Source organism: Podarcis liolepis (assembly GCF_965112155.1).
Source record: "Podarcis liolepis genome assembly, chromosome: 4".
NCBI classification, from domain to species: domain Eukaryota; kingdom Metazoa; phylum Chordata; class Lepidosauria; order Squamata; family Lacertidae; genus Podarcis; species Podarcis liolepis.
In genome coordinates, this window is record NC_139558.1 from 86,273,535 (window position 1) to 86,295,375 (window position 21,841).

At 43.5% G+C, this 21,841-nt stretch overlaps 1 protein-coding gene across 1 annotated transcript in view; it reads left to right on the forward strand.

Moving 5' to 3' along the window:
- PDGFD (platelet derived growth factor D) overlaps positions 1–21,841 on the forward strand; it is a 151,165-nt gene that overhangs the window by 116,219 nt on the left and 13,105 nt on the right. Inside the window, exons 4-6 of the mRNA XM_083499854.1 lie at positions 5,624–5,683; positions 9,119–9,317; positions 21,307–21,521. Coding sequence (XP_083355980.1) covers positions 5,624–5,683; positions 9,119–9,317; positions 21,307–21,521 — 474 coding nt within the window. The remainder of the gene's footprint in view (positions 1–5,623; positions 5,684–9,118; positions 9,318–21,306; positions 21,522–21,841) is intronic.

Sequence of the window (21,841 nt, forward strand, 5' to 3'; positions counted from 1 at the left end):
CAAATAGGCCTAGGACTAAATTAGGATGTAATTATATAAATGTGATGTAGATTGGTAAGAAAAGTGAATAAGATAGATAACAGTTGGAAATACTTTTGTTTAAGAATGATATTGGAAAGCTGTTACATGCAGATACAAGGAAATTCAGAAGGGAGGGAATAGAGGAAGTCAACCAACATGTAATTACGGTTGGGTTTTCAAAGAATTAAGTTCGTTTTTATTTTTTCTTTGTATTGTGGTGGGTAGGATAGTGTTTTTTGTATTTTTTTTTTGTTCTTTGATGTATTTTCTTCTTAGATGTATTTTTCTGCTTTTGTTTTTCTCTTTGTTGTTTTGTTATGTGCTATTTGTTATAATTGTGGAAAACCTAATAAAAATTATTTTATAAATAAATAAATAAATTTAACTCTCCGGGTAAACACTTCTCTATCCCAATCCCCAATATTAGCAGGCTACTGGGAAGGTCAAGTTATATTGCTTGAGAAATACTTTCCCCCTTTAAACAACCACAACAGAGCATGCACAGCCCTTATTTACAGGTCAGCTGCAAAATGTCACCCCTCAATGTCAAGGGAGGAAGGATTTGGGAATGACCACATTGCTTCACCCACCCTTCAGTTATTAACCTCCCGTAAATTCTGAAGGGCTGTTTTTCTGCTCTGCTGTAGTCAGGAGAGACTACTGAAGCATCCACTAGTCTCTCTCTTTTTTCTTTTCTTTTCTTTTCTTTTCTTTTGCAGTTTCACTCAAGGCATTTTCTTGTACTACCAACGAGGCTCATGCTGAAATCTGCCAGTCAGCATGGCAGAAGTTCACCAAAGCCCTCTCAAGGGCACTGGATTTTGCATAGGGAATAAGGTGTGATTCTCAGAGCCAAGGGGAAAGGGTGAATCAAAGGGCAGAGCTACACCTTCTGTGCATATGGGGAGGGATGTAATTTAGTTCACGTTTAAAACTTAAGTAATTTACAATTTGTGGACCAAAACATAGCCATCCTACGAAATTCGTGGTCCTCTGAATTTTGCCATGGAGCCCATTACACGGGCAATGTGAACAAAAATATATATGCATGTAGTAGGGTAAAGTCTGCCTAAAACTGCATATGTTAGTAAAAGAATAAGATGCAAAAAAATACATATCGTTGGGGGAATTAGCTTTGTAAAAATGTGTAAAAGAGTCCAAATTGCATACAAAATGTGTATCTTAGGAGAAAGTCAGTTTTTAAAATTAAAATAAATGCAAACTAATGTGAAGAACTGAAATTAAGATTGGGGAAACTGTCACGATTTCCCCTACCACTCACCTATGAATAGGGATGGAAGGATCCATCAGTTTCAGTTCTTGCAATCATTAATTCAGTTCTCCACATTTCCATAGCAATATGTGTTATTTTTTATTTTTAAAAAACTTAAGGAAATTCATCAACATTTTAGTGCAGCTATGTGCTATTCAACACATTTTTCATTCGGTTTTTGACTAATGCATACGTTTTTGTGAGCACTTTCCCCTCAATAAAACACGTTTTGTGTGTTCTTTTCATGATTAAGTTCATTTTCATGCACCATTTACCCTCACATTTCCAAGCATTGTTTGGTTGAAAAACTGCACTTAAAAAATTGGGTAAATGTGAATTGAAAAGGGTGGCTGCGTTTTGCTTCATGCATCATTTCAGAAAGTGCAGATTTAGTAGTTTCGCCTTTAAATGCAAACAGAATCAGGTTTCTCCCCCATCCTTCTCTGTGACCCTACCTGTCTTAAACTTGAAACATACCCATTACAGTAGATGCTAACTACTCCCTTTTATTTTTCTTTTAAAGGAAAGTTAATAATTCTTCCCTGTTTACCCACTGCACAGTTTCATAAATAAGGAAGCAATCCAAGCCCAAGATCTACCTGGCTAAATAAGGATCCAATAGGTCTCTGGCTCAGTAAAGCACGAGACTCTGAATCTCAGGGTCATGGGTCATGGGTTAGATCACCCAAAGATTCCTGCATTGCAGGGAGTTGGGCTAGTTGACCCTTGTGACCCCTGTTAGAATTCCTGCTCTGTGATTGCAGTCATGGGATTGTTGTCTGTCACATGACGGTGTATGTTTTGACTCCACAGAGTGGGAAGTGACGGAGACAGGATGTTTGTGTTATTGTGTTACGTGAAGTGGGACTGTCCTTTGTTCTTTCTCTTTGCTGTCTGATGCTAGAGAGAGAGGGAGCCATGTTGCAGTGCTCCATGTGTGTTTTATATGTAAATAAAGTAGATTAGCCAAAATGCTGAGTTGCTGAGGTCTGTCATGCAAAGCTGTGAAGACTCTGCGGATCCCTGAGTGTGCCAATGTCTGTTGGCATCGGTCGCTGTAATGTTTGGGCTGAAGAAAGCTTTTGAATCGCTCGAATGAACGACCGGGAGGGAGAGATCATGCCAGTTGGGCATGTGTCTCTACCAGGGTCCTACTCGAGAGTAGGAAAAGCTCCTGACAGCCCCATCCAACTCTACAATTCTATGAATTGCTTGTGCGGCCGGGCTATGCAGGTGCAAGCCACACCTTCTGACTGAGCCAGAGATACCCTGCCACAACTCTCTCATCATGTCTCAGTTGGGGCTCAGCTGAGACCAGCAGATCTTATGTTGCCTTCAGCAGCGGAGCAAGCTGATTGGGAGCCTGGGGCGGCGCGTGTGCCCTGCGCCCAGGAGCAGGACCAGCTGCCCATGGGGGGTGGGGCCAGCCGCCCGTGGGGCTGGGTGAGCCAGGGCAGGACACTCCACGGGGCCTCTGAGGAGTCTGCCTGCCTCCTCCCACTCAGCCGCCCTACAGCTGAGGGGGAGGTGGCAGGTGGACCATTTGGGGTAGCCCGGACCCTGTGGGCACCCAAACCATCACGTCACTCCCCGGAGTGACGCGTGGCTCGGGTGCACTGCAGGCCCTGCGGTGAGTGCCACCCAGCATTTTGTCACCCCCCTCAGTGGTGACACCAGGGCGGCCCACCCCCCACCGAACCCCCTTCCTCTGCCCCTGGTTGTCTTAAGTCCTGAAAAAGAGATATTCTGGAGCAGTGGCAGGGACAAGCAGGGGTACTCCCAGAGTACTCCCTCTGTTCAGATCAGTCACGTGACCCGCCAACCAGGTGGAACTTCCACCAGTAAAAGCAGGGACTTAACTAAACTCCATTTTGAAAAGCTTGCTTTCCCTCTGCCAGTCTCGGGCAGCAGCAGCTCTGTTCCTGAATAAGTTTGGATGTGGTGTACATTATGCCAGCTTAATTTAAGCCATCATAAATTACGCTGGTTTCCCATAGTTCGAATCGTCCCCAAGCCACACATTTGGACATCCTTCTCCTCCTAACATAATAGCAAGGAACGAGAGAGGTGCAGACCAAACTCGCCTGCTACTTAAAGCCATTTTGCACCTTTCACTTTTCATAAATAGACAAACCAGGCTCAGACTGACCTTGACTGTAATTACAGCTGAAAACCTTCATCTTTCTTTGACAGAGTTTGGACTATCATGCTCTCTCTCCTATTATAACAAGTGACTATGTCAGAATGGATCAGGAGGCACCCACTACATCATTGTGCCCTGTTATTAACATAGTCATCACCAATAATGGAATTATAGCTAGAGATGTATTGTGGCAGCCAGCCACACATCCTCTCTCTTTCTCTGTGGCTCCTGGTTATTTAAGACTCAGCTCAGGCATTGTGTCTTGAGAGGGAGAGGAACTCATTGATTTTCAAAGGTTACACCTGAGCCACAGGTCCCCTCGTGCCACTCTGCAAACTACTTTTCGCATTTTCCTCCATTCCAAAAGATGGTTTCTTATAGGGATCGGTGAGGAATTTGATTGGATTCCAAAATGAAGTGACCTGATTCCCAACCTCCAGCTAACTGGAATTTAGTTATCCACTAGCTTTTCTGTTTTCAGGATGTTCTGGTGCTATTCTATGTTATATAATAATATATGCATTTTGAGAGTGGATCCTTTTTAGAAAAGGCTATGCTGAGAGAATATGCATTCAGAAATGAGTTTTGTGGTCGAAAATGTGTTTAAAAACATACATTTAGCTGCCTCTCCCAGCCAAAAAAATGGAAAGATGACAAGATACCAATGAAAAAAGAATAGCAAGCCAAACTTATGGAATATGCAGAAATGGCGAAACTTACAGGAAGAATCAGGGACGCGGGTGGCGCTGTGGTCTAAACCACTGAGCCTTTGGGCTTCCCAATCAAAAGGTTGGCGGTTCGAATCCCTGTGACAGGGTGAACTCCTGTTGCTCGGTCCCACCTCCTGCCAATCTAGCAGTTTGAAAGCATACCAAAAGTGCAAGTAGATTAATAGGTACCACTCTGGTGGGAAGCTAAACAGTGTTTCTGTGCGCTGCTCTGGTGTCGGTGTTCCGTTGTGTCAGAAGTGTCTTAGTCATGCTGGCCACATGACCCAGAAAACTGTCTGCGGACAAATGCCAGCTCCCTCAGCCTGTAAAGCGAGATGAGTGCCACAACCCCAGAGTCATTCACAACTCAACAGTCAGGGATCCCTTTACAGGAAGAATCAGAAACAATGACAATGAACATTTTAAAAAAGACTGGGAACCCTTTATGTTCTACATACAGAAATACTGTAAAGAAATGGACTCACTAGCAGGGTTTGATTAAACATTTACAACTAAGAAAACAAGTTCAAAGGTTAAGAAACAATAATATGAAATGTAATTGAGTGTAAGAGGTAACTATGAAAGAAAATTTGGTTTAAAATTGATAAGAAAATAAGAGCATTTAGATGTATGATCATAAAGATAAGACAACAATTAAGCAGAAGGAGTAAATATTTTAAGAACCAGAAGGGGAAGCTGATGGAAGTCGTGGGGAGGCGGGGTTATATGATAAATGTTATATTATGTCATGTGGTTGAATATTAAATCGTAAAATTCAATAAAAACTTTTTTAAACAAACATATATTTAAATGCAGTGGTGGCTAAGTCCCTTTGGGAATGGGAGGCAGGAAGACCGACAGTGAAAATTACCAGCTGAAATAAAAAAGGTGCTTCATGTTGTTTAGGCACCTGCTGAAGACATTTTTGTTTACAAAGAATTTCTCTGAGTTATAACCGAATCATCTATGGAATATCGATTGCAGATCTACAGAAATTGTTTTATTAGGCTGGATCCAACTATCTTTGTCCACTAGACAAATATTTGTCCACAAAGAGCAAGGGCTCTTGTGCTAGCAGACAGGTGACTTTTAATGCTAAACAACAGAGGAATCCTATGCAGCAGTTGCACTAGTGGAAACTGGTCATGAAACAGGTTGCATGCTCTGTTGTGCGAAGAAGTTAACCAGCAAGCTGCCTATGCGTTCTCTCATGCAGCAACGTTCTGCTGGTGCAAAACATTTCACAAGTGGAACAAGTATACTGCTACATGACTTTAATTTGCATTATATTAGATGCAACCTGATGCTTTCAGAATTGGAAAAGAACAGAGCAAAGTCTTGTGTTACGAATGGAAATGCCCAGCAACCATATAGTTCATCCTTTGTATATATATTTTTATAAAAAGACATGTACAATAATGTTGTGACTCTAATACCTGCCCCTCCCTGTCCTTTATTTTTCTGTTTGATCTTCAGGATGATCTCCAGCCTGCTGCAGCTGAAACCAACTGGGAATCGGTCACAAGCCCCGTCTTGGTAAGTTAAATGTGAAATGCGCATTTTAGAGAAAGAATTTAATTCAGATTCCCCCCCTAAATATTTTTTTTGGCATGTTTTTTTTTTTGCATGGAAGCCCATGGAATGATCATGTTTTTATTTTCTTTCCCTCATGTATCACCACCACATAAGGATACATTGGAAAATCTGAATAACTGATTTTATTTAGCAAAATTTATATATGCATTAATTAAAAACAAAATGTAACAGCAAGCTATTTACCTATGCAGTAACATATGCATCTCTGGGTGGTTTTCTGTACCTTTTTAAAACTTGGCTAAATCTCTTTGCTAGATACATACCGATGGACATGTGCAAGTTCATTCTGAATTAGTTTTTATCTCTCTGGAGAATAAGAACATCACACAATGGCTTGGCACTCATTAGAAGGGAGCTGCCAATGTTTGCTACAGAGGAGCAACCTATTGAAAGTTGCTGAATAGCAACAGTGAGGTCAATAGCCTGGCAAGTCTTAACCTTGTCCCATTAAAACAGTTCTCCTTTGTCTTCTTCTCTGGATGCAACGCTCGAGTCACAATACGCTTGGCAAAAAGCTTTTTCTCCTGAAACTGGTAATTCCCTCTTTGCAGAACAAGCTCAAGTTTGTTAGGCTGCCACTTATTCATTTGCTTTTTCCTATGCATCTGCCAGGGCCAGCAGGTTATCGTAGGGTCTGTGATTGTCCTCTTGAGCTTTCCTTTTGCTGCATAGTAATTGAAATGGGAGGGACGCGGGTGGCGCTGTGGGTTAAACCACAGAGCCTAGGACTTGCTGATCAGAAGGTCGGCGGTTCGAATCCCCGCAACAGGGTGAGCTCCCGTTACTCAGTCCCTACTCCTGCCAACCCAACAGTTACAAAACACATCAAAGTGCAAGTAGATAAATAGGCACCACTCCGGTGGGAAAGTAAATGGCGTTTCCCTGCGCTGCTCTGGTTCACCAGAAGTGGCTTAGTCATGCTGGCCACATGACCCGGAAGCTGTACGCCGGCTCCCTAGGCCAATAAAATGAGATGAGCGCCACAACCCCAGAGTCGGTCACAACTGGACCTAATGGTCAGGGGTCCCTTTACCTTTTTAACTGAAATGGGGGGGGGATCTATCCTTTCAAAGGTAAAAGTTTTATATAAAAGAAAAGCAGCATTGTATGATAGGGCCATGGCTCAGTTGCTGAGCATCTGCTTTGCAAGCAGAAGGTCTCAGGTTCGATTCCCCATCAACTCTACTTTAGTCCCTGCCTGAAACCCTGGAGATCTCTCTCGCTTACTTCAAATCCCTCTTCAAAACTCATTTTTTCCATGAAGACATTGGTAAAGGTACCCCTGCCCGTACGGGCCAGTCGTGACCGACTCTGGGGTTGCGCGCCCATCTCGCTTAAGAGGCCGGGGGCCAGCGCTGTCCGGAGACACTTCCGGGTCACGTGGCCAGCATGACGAAGCTGCTCTAGCGAGCCAGCACCAGCACAGCACACGGAACCACCGTTTACCCTCCCTATAAAGCGGTACCTATTTATCTACTTGCACTTAAGGGTGCTTTTGAACTGCTAGGTGGGCAGGAGCAGGGACCGAACAACGGGAGCTCACCCCGCCGCGGGGATTCGAAGACATTGGTACAACCCTTTAATTCCCGCACCCCACTATAACCAGACCTAACTGTGTGCACTTGAAATAGTCAGAGTAGTCTTCTGTTTACCCCAGTGTCCATTTCCTGCCCTTTATCTCCAGTCAAATGTTGTTGTCAAATGTTGGGCAGGGACTTATCCTCTTTTACTTTGTAAAGTGCCATGCACACACCAATGGCACTACTTAAATAACACATGCAAACATAGTCAGCTGGTTAACCATGATCTTATATATGCCTAGAGACAGATAGTCAGGTCGTGGTATCCATAGCAGTGATCAGAAAAGTAATGACCGCTGGGAGGAGTGCAGAGAGAAGGAACGCCATGGTGCGTCTGCAGCAGCACAACCGGATGCCTTCAGCTGCCCCAACTGCAGCAACACATGTCTCTCCTATATTGGTCTCTACAGCCACAGCAGGAGCTGTAACTCCAATGGTTTGACTTCACCCCCAAAGGTGCACTCCTCCATTGTCTCCCGAAACAGACGGATGCCAACCATAGATAGATAGATAGATAGATAGATAGTTAGATAGATGATAGATTTATTGTTGTTTAGTCATTTAGTTGTGTCCGACTCTTCACAACCCCATGAACCAGAGCATGCCAGGCACTCCTGTCTTCTACTTCCTCCTGCAGTTTGGTCAAATTCATGTTAGTAGCTTCGAGAACACTGTCCAGCCATCTCGTCCTCTGTCGTCCCCTTCTCCTTGTGCCCTCCATCCTTCCCAACATCAGGGTCTTTTCCAGGGAGTCTTCTCTTCTCCTGAGGTGGCCAAGTACTGCAGCCTCAGCTTCACAATCTGCCCTCCAGTGAGGACTCAGGACTGATTTCCTTCAGAATGGATAGGTTTGATCTTCTTGCAATCCATGGGACTCCAGCACCATAATGATAGATAGATAGATAGATAGATAGATAGATAGATAGATAGATAGATAGATGATAGATGGATGATAGATAGATAGATAGATAAATATAGATATAGATAGATAGATGATAGATAGATAGATAGATAGATAGATAGATAGATAGATAGATGATAGATAGATAGATAGATAGATAGATAGATAGATAGATAGATAGAGATAGATACATAGATAGATAGATAGATAGATAGATAGATAGATAGATAGATAGATACATAGATAGATGATAGATAGATAGATAGATAGATAGATAGATGATAGATAGATAGATGATAGATAGATAGATAGATAGATAGATAGATAGATAGATAGAGATAGATAGATAGATAGATAGATAGATAGATAGATAGATAGATACATAGATAGATGATAGATAGATAGATAGATAGATAGATAGATAGATAGATAGATAGATGATAGATAGATAGTAGATAGATAGAGTTTGCTTGTGTCTACAGTGGTACCTTGGGTTAAGTACTTAATTTGTTTTGGAGGTCTGTTCTTAACCTGAAACTGTTCTTAACCTGAAGCACCTCCCACTGCCGCTGCACCGCCGCCATGTGATTTCTGTTCTCATCCTGAAGCAAAGTTCTTAACCCAAGGTACTATTTCTGGGTTAGCAGAGTCTGTAACCTGAAGCGTATGTAACCTGAAGCGTATGTAACCCGAGGTACCACTGTATATGTGTTTGTATTTACATACAAAAAACATACATATATTGAGGATGCAGCCCTTGTTTTTTGCAATGCATAATATTAGCCCTGTATGAATACATTCTATGAACCAGATCTGGGGAAAAGTTTTATTTGAGATGTTTGTCACTTTCTACCTGCGTTTTTCAAAGTACACCGCACTGTATGTCACTCTTAGGGCATTTCCTATCACTCTCCGTCAGTGACTGACGCTACTCTTACGGCAGAAGCTCTGGATCAAACCGTTGCTGGATTTGACACCGTGGAGGAACTCCTCAAGCACTTTAACCCAGACACGTGGCAAGAAGATCTGGAAAGTCTGTACACAGACACTGCCCCACATCGCGGCAGAAGTTTCTATGAAAGGAAATCGAAAGGTAGGAAGAAACCTGTTGAAACTTTGGTATGTAGAGTGCAGCTTGTGAATTTTGCTAGAGGGTAGCATTTACCCGGGTGGTATTGTGGGTTAAACCACAGGGCCTAGGACTTGCCGATCAGAAGGTCGCGGTTCGAATCCCCACAATGGGGTGAGCTCCCTTTGCTCGGTCCCTGCTGCTGCCCACCTAGCAGTTCGAAAGCACGTCAAAGTGCAAGTAGAGAAATAGGTACCGCTCCAGCGGGAAGGTAAACGGTGTTCTGGTTTGCCAGAAGCAGCTTAGTCATGCTGGCCACATGACCCAGAAGCTGCACACCGGCTCCCTCGGCCAATAAAGTGAGATGAGTGCCACAACCCCAGAGTCGGTCACGACTGGACCTAAAGGTCAGGGGTCCCTTTACCTTTACTAGCCTTTACCCATTGCAATTGTGCACTCAAAGATCCTTTTAGAGTAAGAAAGTAATGAAGTTGTTTTATACAGGAAGTACATAATTTGGATAGGAAAGGTTTCGAGGTCTAAGATGGCTAATCTAGAGAAGACAAAGATCGCCATGCTTGTTCCTTAGTTTTCAGAGGATAGAGCCAAGACCTCTCATCTTCACATCTGAGAGAGAAGTGTGAGGAGGAGGAAATTGTAAACAGATTAGGGAATGGCAGTTTAAATTGGTATGCAGAGTTCAGTCACAACTTGAGAATTCAGTTCATCAGAGAATATACTTTGACAAGAGAACATCCTCAGCAAACAGCTGAGAGATTCTCCTAACAGGGGAGTTATTACATTGACGTCATGGCTGTGTTGTGTAAACCTAGGTAATGGTTAACAGCAACGAAAGCACCAGACAGCATTTTTACTGCACATTAATGCATTCTGGGGAAGTTTATTGGGATTCAGGCTTTCTTAGCACTGAACTGTGTTGTACTGTTGCAGCAGCTTTTCGGGGAAAATAATTAAAATGAACGGCAAAATTAGCAGGATGTAAGAGATAAGAAAAGCCGTTCTGTTCTCTGGAGAGGTCACTTTCTGGTTCTCATGGAGAAGCCATTTTCAATGTAGTCCAGCAATGGAAGTGCGCAACTGTATTGAGGCAGTACCAGGGTTGAAATTTTGCACCCTTAACAATTTTGCACCAGGGGGGATGACCCCTGTGCCCCACCACTGGTTCTGACACTTTGAGGTTTCTGCTTTGAACCGGGTTCAGATGTACTTGGTTTTCCCATGATGGGTGCAATATGAAGAGATAACTTGCATTTCTGAATGGCCCCACAGTGCATGCATTCCCATGACACTCCACATCGAATGCAGTGATTCTCAGTGGAATCAGCTCACACACTTAGCATAAAAATGGGTGAGTGAATCAGAGGCCTTTGAGTGTTCCACACTACTATTGGAACTCCTCAAGGGATCATGCCAGAGACCAGGCAGAGGAGTACTGCTCTGATGAGGAATGGTGGGAGCCTCCTCCTCCCCCTGCTGCTGACCAGGATCCTGAAGCTGCCCAGGAGGAGAGGAAGCAGTATAGATTTGGAACAGTGGTTTGCAGAGGGGCATAGTTCTGAAGACAAAAGTTGGGATGAACTGGGGAGTGAACAGCAAAGTGGAGAAGAACTGGAAGAGAGAGAGCTAACAGACTCTCTCACTGGAAGGTGTCCAGCTTATCAGCCCAAGGTCACATAGAGCAGATAAGATGGCTACACTAGAAGCACAGTGGTTGTGAGATCAGGTTGCAAGGCGCGGAAGTGACATGGGGGGGAGTGGGTGGAAACCTTAATTGGGAACACCTTCATTCCGAGAATGGCTGCTTTGTTCTTTTGCTGTAGTCATTTAAGACTTTAAGCAGGTGGCGCTGTGGTTTAAACCACTGAGCTTAGGGCTTGCCAATCAAAAGGTTGGCAGTTCAAATCCCCGTGACAGGGTGAGCTCCCATTGCTCGGTCCCAGCTCCTGCCAACCTAGCAGTTCAAAAGCACGTCAAGTGCAAGTAGATTAATAGGTACCGCTCCAGCGAGAAGGTAAACGGCATTTCCGTGGGCTGCTCTGGTTTGCCAGAAGCAGCTTAGTCATGCTGGCCACATGACCCAGAAGCTGTCTGCAGACAAACGCTGGCTTCCTCGGGCCATAGAGCGAGATGAGCACCACAACCCCAGAGTCGTCCGCGACTGGACCTAACGGTCAGGGGTCCCTTTACCTTAAATGGTAAGTGACTCTTTTTGCTTTGTCCTGATTCCCAAAGCCTGACAGATCATCTACCACTTCACTCCTTCCCTGACTCTGAATTATTGGCCACCATTTAACTCCACAAATCGCTAAGGATTGCACTGTCAATGTATCTCTCCCACAATACTAGAACTCAGGGTTGTACTATGAAGCTGAATGCTGGAAGGTCCAGGACAGACAAAAGAAAGTACTTCACACAGCACATACTTAAATTATGGGATTTGTTTCCATAAGATATAACGATGGCCACCACCAGGTGGCCTTGGCCCCTTCCAACTCTACAATTCTATGAACAGCTCACCAAACACAATCTGGACACCTATAATCATTTCTCCAGAGGACAAATGTTTTTTGGCTGAACTTTAAAGCCAGTTGTTTTATATAAGCCACAGGTGTCCTTAATTACCAGTAGTAACTCCCCTTCTTCTTGCCCTCTGCCGCCATGTTAACTGTCCCGCTGTATATTAAGGACTGGGATAATCATTTTTATCCATTGCACTTAGACGAACATCTGGCGTCAGCACCTGTCAGAGCAGGTGGTTTTTATGGGCTGCCAACATCTCACCAATTTTCATTATGTAGACCGGGTGGTTAAGCATTTTAATTGTAATTGAATGAAACGCAGGATTCTGTATCATGCACCCGCTTCCCTTCTTCTTAAGTAGCATCCAGTTGCAAGAAGTGCATCGGTTGGGAATCACTCACTAATTTATCAAATTTCCCTATGGCTCAATAGAGAAGCTCCCTGAGCAGTTGATTTTTAAAAGCAAACAAAAAGAAAAAATAAGTCAATGAAGTCTGTGGGGTCAGAAAACCAGGGAGAAGAGAAGTGGAGTTGCTGGGAACCTGAATTCAAGATTGCAGCATTTTCGTGCAGGTACCCCTTGTTATTTGCCAACAAAGGTCCGTATAGTTAAAGCTATGGTTTTCCCAGCAGTGATGTATGGAAGTGAGAGCTGGACCATAAAGAAGGCTGATCGCTGAAGAATTGATGCTTTTGAATTATGGTGCTGGAGGAGACTCTTGAGAGTCCCATGGACTGCAAGAAGATCAAACCTCTCCATTCTGAAGGAAATCAGCCCTGAGTGCTCACTGGAAGGACAGATCGAGCTGAGGCTCCAATACTTTGGCCACCTCATGAGAAGAGAAGACTCCCTGGAAAAGACCCTTATGTTGGGAATGATGGAGGGCGCAAGGAGAAGGGGACGACAGAGGACGAGATGGTTGGACAGTGTTCTCGAAGCTACCAGCATGAGTTTGACCAAATTGCAGGAGGCAGTGGAAGACAGGAGTGCCTGGCGTGCTCTGGTCCATGGGGTCACGAAGAGTCGGACACGACTAAACGACTGCACAACAACAACCCCTTATTATCCTGTATTTTGTTTTGTTTCACCAAACGACTCTGATCTTGACAAAAGTCTTTTGGAGACATTCAGTTCATGGATGTGCTATAGGATTGTGACCACATTGGCCGGCCATTGCCTGACATATATATGTTGGATATCATGCTTGCATAGGAGCCTACCTGCATAGACTCTGTGTAAACAATGGCCCATCGCATTCACCAACCTGTTCTCACAGTGGCTGCCCTGATACCTGCAGGAAGCCCAAGCAAGACATGAGCGAAACAGCACCCCACTCACCTGCGATTCCCAGCAACTAGTGAGTGTTAGGAGGCATGATGACTCTGACAATGGAAGTAGAACATAGCCCTCATGGCCAGTCATGTCTTTAATGTGGCCTGTGATTGGCCCTGAGGGAGTCTCAGACATGTATGGATCATAAAGTGTCTCTGGGAGGCTTTCACCTGTTAGGAAAGAGAACACCAACTCCACACCATGCTTCTCCTTCCAGGAGAGGAAAAGCGATGCTCCTGAAGTGATCAAGGCACTTTGCCATCTCCGTCTTGCTTTAAATGTTTCTGAAGACAGTAGATACTTGACCACCATTGGTCTTTAGCCCTTACCTTGTACAGGCCTACAGACCCTCCAAGTGTCCTATTTTCCAGGGATTTATAGAAGCTGTCCCGGTTTCTGATTTGATCCCGGAATGTCCCGCTTCACCTTAGAATGTCACTGGAGAAGTGTTGGAGGGTATGGAGTTATGTGCCAAGCCAAGGATATAAGTTACTATACAGTGGTACCTTGGGTTAAGAACTTAATTCGTTCTGGAGGTCCGTTCTTAACCTGAAACTGTTCTTAACCTGAGGTGTGCTTTTGCTAATGGGGCCTCCTCCTGCCGCCAGCACGCGATTTCCTTTCACATCCTGGGACAAAGTTCGCAACCAGGAGCAGCTACTTCCGGGTTATCGGCATTCGTAACCAGAAGGTACCACTGTACAATCTTTAGAATACATCTGAAGGTAGCCCTGTACAGGGATGTTTTTTAAATGTTTAATGAGGGCTTTATATGTTGGAAGCCATCCAGAGTGACTGGAACAACCCAGCCAGATGGGTGGGGGTATAAATAATAAAATAATTATAATTATTATGGAACAGGGTGTCCCTATTTTCATCAGAGAAATGTTGGAGAGTATAGGCCTAGCCCCTGTCAGCCAGTAGGACAAGTTCCCATAGGCAAGTCACCATGAGACACTGTAATTAGGAAGGGGTGAACATGCATGTGTGAATGAAGCATACTGGGTGCTTTTCGAATCGCCTCCAATGCAACACATCCCAATGGGGTCACTTTACACATTCAAGTATGAATCTCCATGTATTGAATAGCAAATCGAGGAGAAACGCATGTAGGAACCATAATGATCAAAGAGATGTACTCAGACCAAAGAGAGTTAAGTGTGATTAAAGTTCCAATGAAATCAGGAGGATGCAAGTGTTATCTGGATTGTACTCACAGGGATTCATTTGGCCTTAACAGCCACATTTCTGCTCTGTACATTATGTTATGCCATAGTATGTAAAACTCACACAATAGTAGGTAACAGCTGCAGAAGATAAATTAATCAGGTGGGACATTCTTGAAATAACATCAGCCTGCTATGATGGGTTTACAAGCTAAACAGAGGTTGCTGTCTGCATTCGGATTTGGTTTTTTATGGGGGTTGGAGCAAAAAAAGGTGAAAGTACAGGGACATTGCACCTTGGAGTCTTTCCAAAGTACGTGGAATGCACACTGAACATTCACATTTCATGTGAATTCCCTGTGTCCTTACCAATCTCCCATCCATCTATCATTAATGAAAAGTATTTGTCAAGACTTTAAACAAAAATTGAACAGTGGAATCTCGTATCTCTAGGGTTTGGAAGGAGATGCCAGTAAATAACTGTAATCCTCCATGTACTCCTCTTTGAAGGGTTCTGGGCCATCTGCCAGTAAATTCAGAATGCATTGACTGCTGAATACAGATATCACACACATGCTCGCTCATGGCAAATGCGCATTCTGGGTTCTGAAAAGATCCCTTTGTACAATGGTTAATCATCACTCCAAGGCTGTTGTTTTCAAATGTTCCTCCTTTGGCGAACACGTTCCATTACGGCATATCTATTGAGCAACTCCTCTGTGTTGCACTGGGTTCTGGGGCAAGTTCATAGGTGCACAGTTAGCCTGTGCAGACCCACTTAACTAAGTTCGTTGTTCCACAGCATCATATGCATGAACTAAGAAGTGGAGCATTCAACAAATGCAGAGTCTGTGTACCTGTATAAACAATAGTTGAGCTACGTTCTTGCAGTCATTCACATGTAGCATTCAATGAGTGTAGAATCAGTATACCTGTGTACAGGTGTGTCCCCTAAACACTTATTAGGAGGGGCCATGTGAGGCCCCCGCACACATAAGGGAAATTTCACAAAGTGGGGCGCACTCTCTTAAAAGCCTCCAATTCCTATTTCCCACACTCTCCCGCTCTTTCTTCACACAACTCTCTCTTCAACTAGAGTTGAAGCTCTGGTGTTGACTGGAGACTCTGTGGGAAAGTGACTGCTGCCACTTCACTGCCCCACACGACAGCTGTTGGGCGGGGAGGCTGAGCAGCCTAGACAAAGTCCCACTGCACCTCAGATCTCTTGGGAGCTTCCTCCACCCTCACTCACATCCTCTTCGGGCTCCAGGGAGAGTCTCCTCATGAGACACGAGGACTCTGCAGCTCTTTCCCACCATTTCCAGGTATGATTCTATTGATTGATTGATTGATTGATTTCCTGGTGTCGCGCATATGCGTTATCGTGCGCGAGTAGAACATGCGCAAGTCGGGAGAGGCCTGTACACAATAGATGACCTTTGCAAATCAACAAGTGTATATCCTTTCACACTTGTACACTTGTGTAAAGGCAGCTTGCACCTGTGTTCAGTGTAACATGTAAACACCCAAGACAATACCCAACATTCCCCTGTAGCTGTACATTTTGACAGAAAGTTGCTTTTCGGAGAAAGAACATAAGGGCATGTGATGAGCCATGCTGGATCTGACCACAGGCCTATCTAGTCAAGCATCCTGTTCTCACATTAGGAAGTACACAATCATCAGTAGACCTCTTCCAGCCCACGATTCCCATCAACTGGCATTCAGAAACATATTGCCACCAAAAGTGAAGGTAGACATTATGGCAAGTTATCACTGATGACCGTAACATTCAGGAATTCCTCTATTCCTCTTTTCAAGCTATCAGGCAACAATCTGGGTGCAGCCAGAGAAACACATATGCATTACATAAAAAAATCCATCATATTTTTGAAACTGCAAAGGAAAGTACAAAAGCTATGGAATAAAGTTTAGAGGGAGAAAATGAGAAACAAAGCATTTCATTCTCTAGATCCAAGAATATTATGGCTGTGGAATAACTACCCATTAAACTAGAAAGTTGCTCACTCGCATCTGCATGCAAGTATGTAGCCAGAGAGATGGTACTTCTCATGTGGGTGTGCAATGTGTGAAGCAGCCCATAATAATAGCAAAAAGGACACACATGTGCACTGTGTGGTAAGCTGTTGCAGGTCACACGCAGAGACAGCTCTGTGGCATAAATCCTTTCTTTTTAAAAAATTAAATTGTCAGAAGAGTTGTGCAAAGGCAGATTCATCACTGGCTCGATTCCATTGATTTCAGCAGAGATGCACCCCTTTATGACAGCAGTAATTTCATCGTGTTTAGACTACTTGACCTTCCTCTTTTGAGGTAATTGGCATGCCAGCTTGTATGAGCCACAGCCCTCGCTTCATGTGACTGGTTATAATTCCACTGACAATCCCAGCCCTCTTGAACTTTCACTTTAAGAAGCAATCTTTGTGTCAGAGACACTTCATCTTGAATTTACGGTCCAACTGAAGGACATTGCACATACATGAACACACACGCACATTTTTTCAGCTGGCACAAGCGGGGGGGGGCAATATCCTAAAAAGAACACATTGTGATTTGCTCTAGATGTGGGATGTAATCTACTGGGAGCAGTCAAATACAACATTCCTTGTTTTCCTAGAGTCGACATGCAAGGGGATGTTGGTCCAGCCAGTCGAAACTTCCTGTTCCTCCTGGCCTGGAGCACCTTTCCTTGCATGTGACTAGTGGGTGGGCGTGACCTATCCAGACCTGATAAAAGGACAAGGCATGCTGCCACTCTCTCTCTTTTCCATCTTCCTTTCATCCTGTGAACTGTTGGACTGCTAGCCTGCAGTCACTAGGTAAATCTCCCTTATGGGGTAAACCTGTTTGTATATGTTTGAAACTTTAAGCCTAAAGCCTGTCTTCAGGGATCACACTGTTCTCTGCCTGATTGTGAGTAAACTTGCTTTTTGTTACTTATGAATAAGACTGTGGAGTCTTTATTCTTTAAGGAGGGATTCAGGGGGTCTTACGGGAAAACCTTTCAATCTGAACAAGCCAGACTGAATTGCGTATTGTCTTAAGAAACTCAAACGAGTTTGCAACAAGTTTTCTGCTGTGTAAAGGGGAATGCACTCTGCTAAGTAAAGGAACTTGCTAGCGCAAGTTAGGAAGGATATTAATAAGCAATATATCCTCTCCTGCCACCCTGAACATTCCCACACTAGAAAGCAGGACCCAAACCAATGGTTTCAAGCTACAAAAAAGGAGGTTCTGACTAAGCTTCAGGAAGAACTTTCTGGAAGTTAGAGTGGTTCGACAGTGGAACAGACTCCCTCAGAAGATGGTGGGCTCTCCTTCCTTGGAGGTTTTTAAGCAGAGGTTGGATGGCCATGTGTCATGGATGCTTTAGTTGAGATTCCTACATTGCAGGGGGTTGAACCTCAGGGTCTTGTACAATTCTACAGTTCTATGATTCTATGATTCATTTACTCTTAGCAAACTCATTTTAGTTAAGCTTTTAAAAACAGCTTTCTTGACACCACAGCACTGCTTGGAATCTATGGTTGCAGTTTTGTCTCTATTACCAGTGAGTAAACTCCCATCTCATTGAATCATGGGCCCTGATTTTCCAATTCCATTCTTTCTTGGAGATCATTCAGAGAAGACTTGGGTTCCTTCTAAGGTTTCTCCATGCGAGAAAAATAAAACTGGAAGGGAAAGGGAGAGAAAGGAAACCTATGGCCCTCCAAATGTTGTTGGGTTCTAATGTCGGAGCCTCCATACGACTGAGCTGTAATGGCCACACCTCTGGCCGTATCTTCAGAACCCCATCCAGGCTCTCCTCCAATGGTGATTAATGACCTAAGCCTTTGAATGAGACTTCAGACATGCTCTCCATTGCGCAGAATACTCAGACAGCAGCAGAAGGAGCCAAAAATATGTGCTACATTGCTACTTTATTTCTAACTACACAAGACAGAAAAGAATATGTGTCTGCTCTCTGTGAGAGACAGAAACAACAGGAAACAGAAACAGGAAACCAGTAACTTCAACATCCGTCTCCTGTGAGACTTCCAACAGTCTGGAATGTCTTGTGGACATTCTGGAACACAGTCTTGTGACTCCAAAAACTGCACAGTGGCATAACAGAAACCTAACATCTAACTCCCATCAGCCCCAGCCAGTATCATCAATGGACAGAGGTGATGGGAGTCGTAGTCCAACAACAACTGGAGGGCTATGGGTCCCCTCCTCTGGGTTGAAGCCTAGTGCTTGAGATGGAGTGGGCAGGTGCTGGATCCAGACAAGGTGGTGGTGATACTGGGTGCTTCTGAATCTGTTTTGATCTGGGTAAGCAGATAGCAATGATGGCTGACATGGGGAGTGATGGAAAGAGGAGATATGGCCGCACTTAGGGAAAAACTTAGGGGAAGCTGTTTGGAAAGCACTGTTCTTCCTTTTAAGTGGGATTAGCTTGAAGGGTCAGGCCTGAGAGGCAGTAGCTCTGAAAAATAACAACAGAGCACTAAGTTTCATCTGTTTGGGAGAAGAAATCAATAGCTTTCTATTCTCCTCACTGTTTGCTATGTACACTAGGGTGACTTTGCTTTCAGTGCTTGAGTGCACTGGTAACTCCCATTGATTTTGTGGTTAGATCTCGAGCAATACATACTTCTTTGTAGAGATTTTGGCACTTTGGGGGAAACAGGGGTGAATGTTCTTAGTGAGATATGCATAGGGAATTGCTACATGTTGTAATGTCATGCCTAGACCGCTGCAAATCCTATTTAGCTTCCTTCCTTCCACCACCCACGCACATCCCCGCAAAGAGCACGTTTCTGAAAATCCACTAGGAATTGCCTCCATACCTTTAAGGCTATCTTGTAGCCTTACGGTCTAGAAACTTGGTATGTGTTTTTATTTTTTAAGGACAAAAACGAAGTTCCTTGGGATACTGTACTGGATGCCAGTAACACACAGTGCAATTGCAGAGGGGAATATGCAGTTCCATTTTTTATTTGGCAAATGTACTTTTTTCCACTTTTCCTGCAGCAAACCAATGAAGTGCAAGCAACATACCGTATTTTTTGCACCATAACACTCACTTTTTTCCTCCTAGAAAGTAAGGGGAAATGTCTGTGCGTGTTATGGAGGGAATGCCTACGGGTGGCATGCCTACGGATTTTCCTCCTCTAAAAACTATGTGTGTGTTATGGTCGGGTGCGTGTTATAGAGCGAAAAATACGGTACACACATCTCCACACATCTAGGAATCCTAATTGGGTCAGGGTCCCCATTGGATTCCAACTCCCATCAGTTCTAGTCATTGTGGGATGATGGAAGTTTTAGTTCAACAACATTTGGAGGGCCACCGGTTCCTAACCCCTCCCTCTGTTTGCTAGTTCTCTCCCTACCCCACCCTTTGCAAGCAAACCCTCCTCCAACCTTACTTTTCAGTGAATGGAGGAAGACCTTGGTTCCCCAACCAACAAATGCAGGCTCAGGACCATCATTGCCTGCTAGGAAAATCACAGATGTCATGATTCCTTCAGGAAATGGTGGTTTTGAGGAATCCCAGAGCCACCATTTCCTACTGGGAGTTGGCCTGCTACCATCCAGTGCAGTCACCTTCGGCACATATGAATGGGAAGGATGCTATCTTGTACTTCACCTCAGCAAAATGTCTTCAGCCAGCCCCCTTTGAGGGATGGAGGAATTTGATCCTTGCATAATTCCAGTATGAAAGGACATGATCCACACCTCATGGACAATGCACAAAGCAGAATTTATATACAGTTGATTTTGCACTTTTCTGAATGTTCTTAGCAGCCGTTTTAAAATATGTATCTTGAATGAATGCATTTAAATATGTATTTAGAGATAAAACAGATATTAAATGCATATCCTGAGATAAAATGCACATGTAAATAAGTACTTTGAGAGACATCGCCTATTTGAATATATATTTGCCTTAAAATATGTTCATTAAGAGAAATCACACCTTTACATAATTATTTTGAGGAAAATGTACCTTGAGAAACATTCTTTGAAGTAAATCACACCTTTTGATACATATTTTGAGAAAAAATACACATTTAAACAGGATTAAAATATACATTAAAATATGTATTTAAATACTACTTGAGAAGATTTATAAAAAGGGGTTGCTTGAGGAAATGGATATTATGGGTAAAAGCATGCAAAAGTGACACAAACCACAAATTCATCCATGCATACCGATAATGGGGATGGGTGGAATGCACTTTGCATGGCCTTTGTGTTATGGGCAGCAGGTAAAAACACATTTGAGCATTTGGAAGAAGAAGAAGAAGAAGAAGAAGAAGAAGAAGAAGAAGAAGAAGAAGAAGAAGGAGAAAAGAAGAAGAAGAATTTATTCCCCACCCATCTGGCTGGGTTTCCCCAGCCACTCTGGGTGGCTCCCAACATCATCATCATCATCATCAAGTGATAAAACATCAAACATTTAAAACTTCCCTAAACAGGACTACCTTCAGGTATCTTCTAAAAGTCAGATAGTTGTTTATTTTCTTGACATCTGATGGGAGGGCATTCCACAGGGTTGGTGCCACTACCAAGAAGGCTCTCTGCCTGGTTCCCTGTAACCTCACTTCTCGCAGTGAGGGAACCATCAGAAGGCCCTCAGAACTGGACATCAGTGTCCGGGCTGAACAGGCTAGTATTGTTTGATATAAGAAGCAAGCAAAACCTGGGTGCAGTGGTGAATTATACATGTGGAAGCATGCTGCCAGTTCTAAGATTTTATTAGCTTTATGGCTGTTGTGATTTTAAGGTTTGTACCACGTGTTCCTTTTGGTTTTAGAGCTATATATATATTAGGAATTGCAATTTGTATTGTGTCCCCCCTCCCCGCCTGCCCCGAGACCTTGTGAGGAAGGACAGGTTAGAAATGTATTAAACAAATATGTTTTCTTTACAAATGCCATTTCTCTCTCCTTTTCCATTTCAGTTGACTTGGATAGGTTGAATGACGATGTGAAGCGATACAGCTGCACTCCAAGGAATTATTCTGTCAACATAAGGGAAGAACTGAAGCAAACCAATGTTGTTTTCTTTCCACGTTGCCTTCTGGTCCAGCGCTGTGGGGGGAATTGTGGCTGTGGGTTCAACAACTGGAAATCTTGCACGTGCACAGCAGGAAAATTGGTGAAAAAATATCATGAGGTACATCGGTCTTTACTTACATCTATAGTCTTCTAGGCTCAAGATAATCTGTGTTTTAAAAGCAAGATGTTTACTTTCTCCTTAGTAACACGATTTAGTTATTAATTTATTACTTTTAGTTTTTATTATTATTCTTTACAAGAATATATGAAGGTATTTAATGCAATCTACTACAACAGTGCAGCAGCAATTAACATTACTGCTTTACAGTTTCTAAAATAAACCTACAGTGGTACCTTGGAAGTCGAATGGAAGTCCATTTGACTTCAAAAATGTTCGGAAACCAAGGCACGGTTTCTGATTGGCTGCAGGAAGCTCCT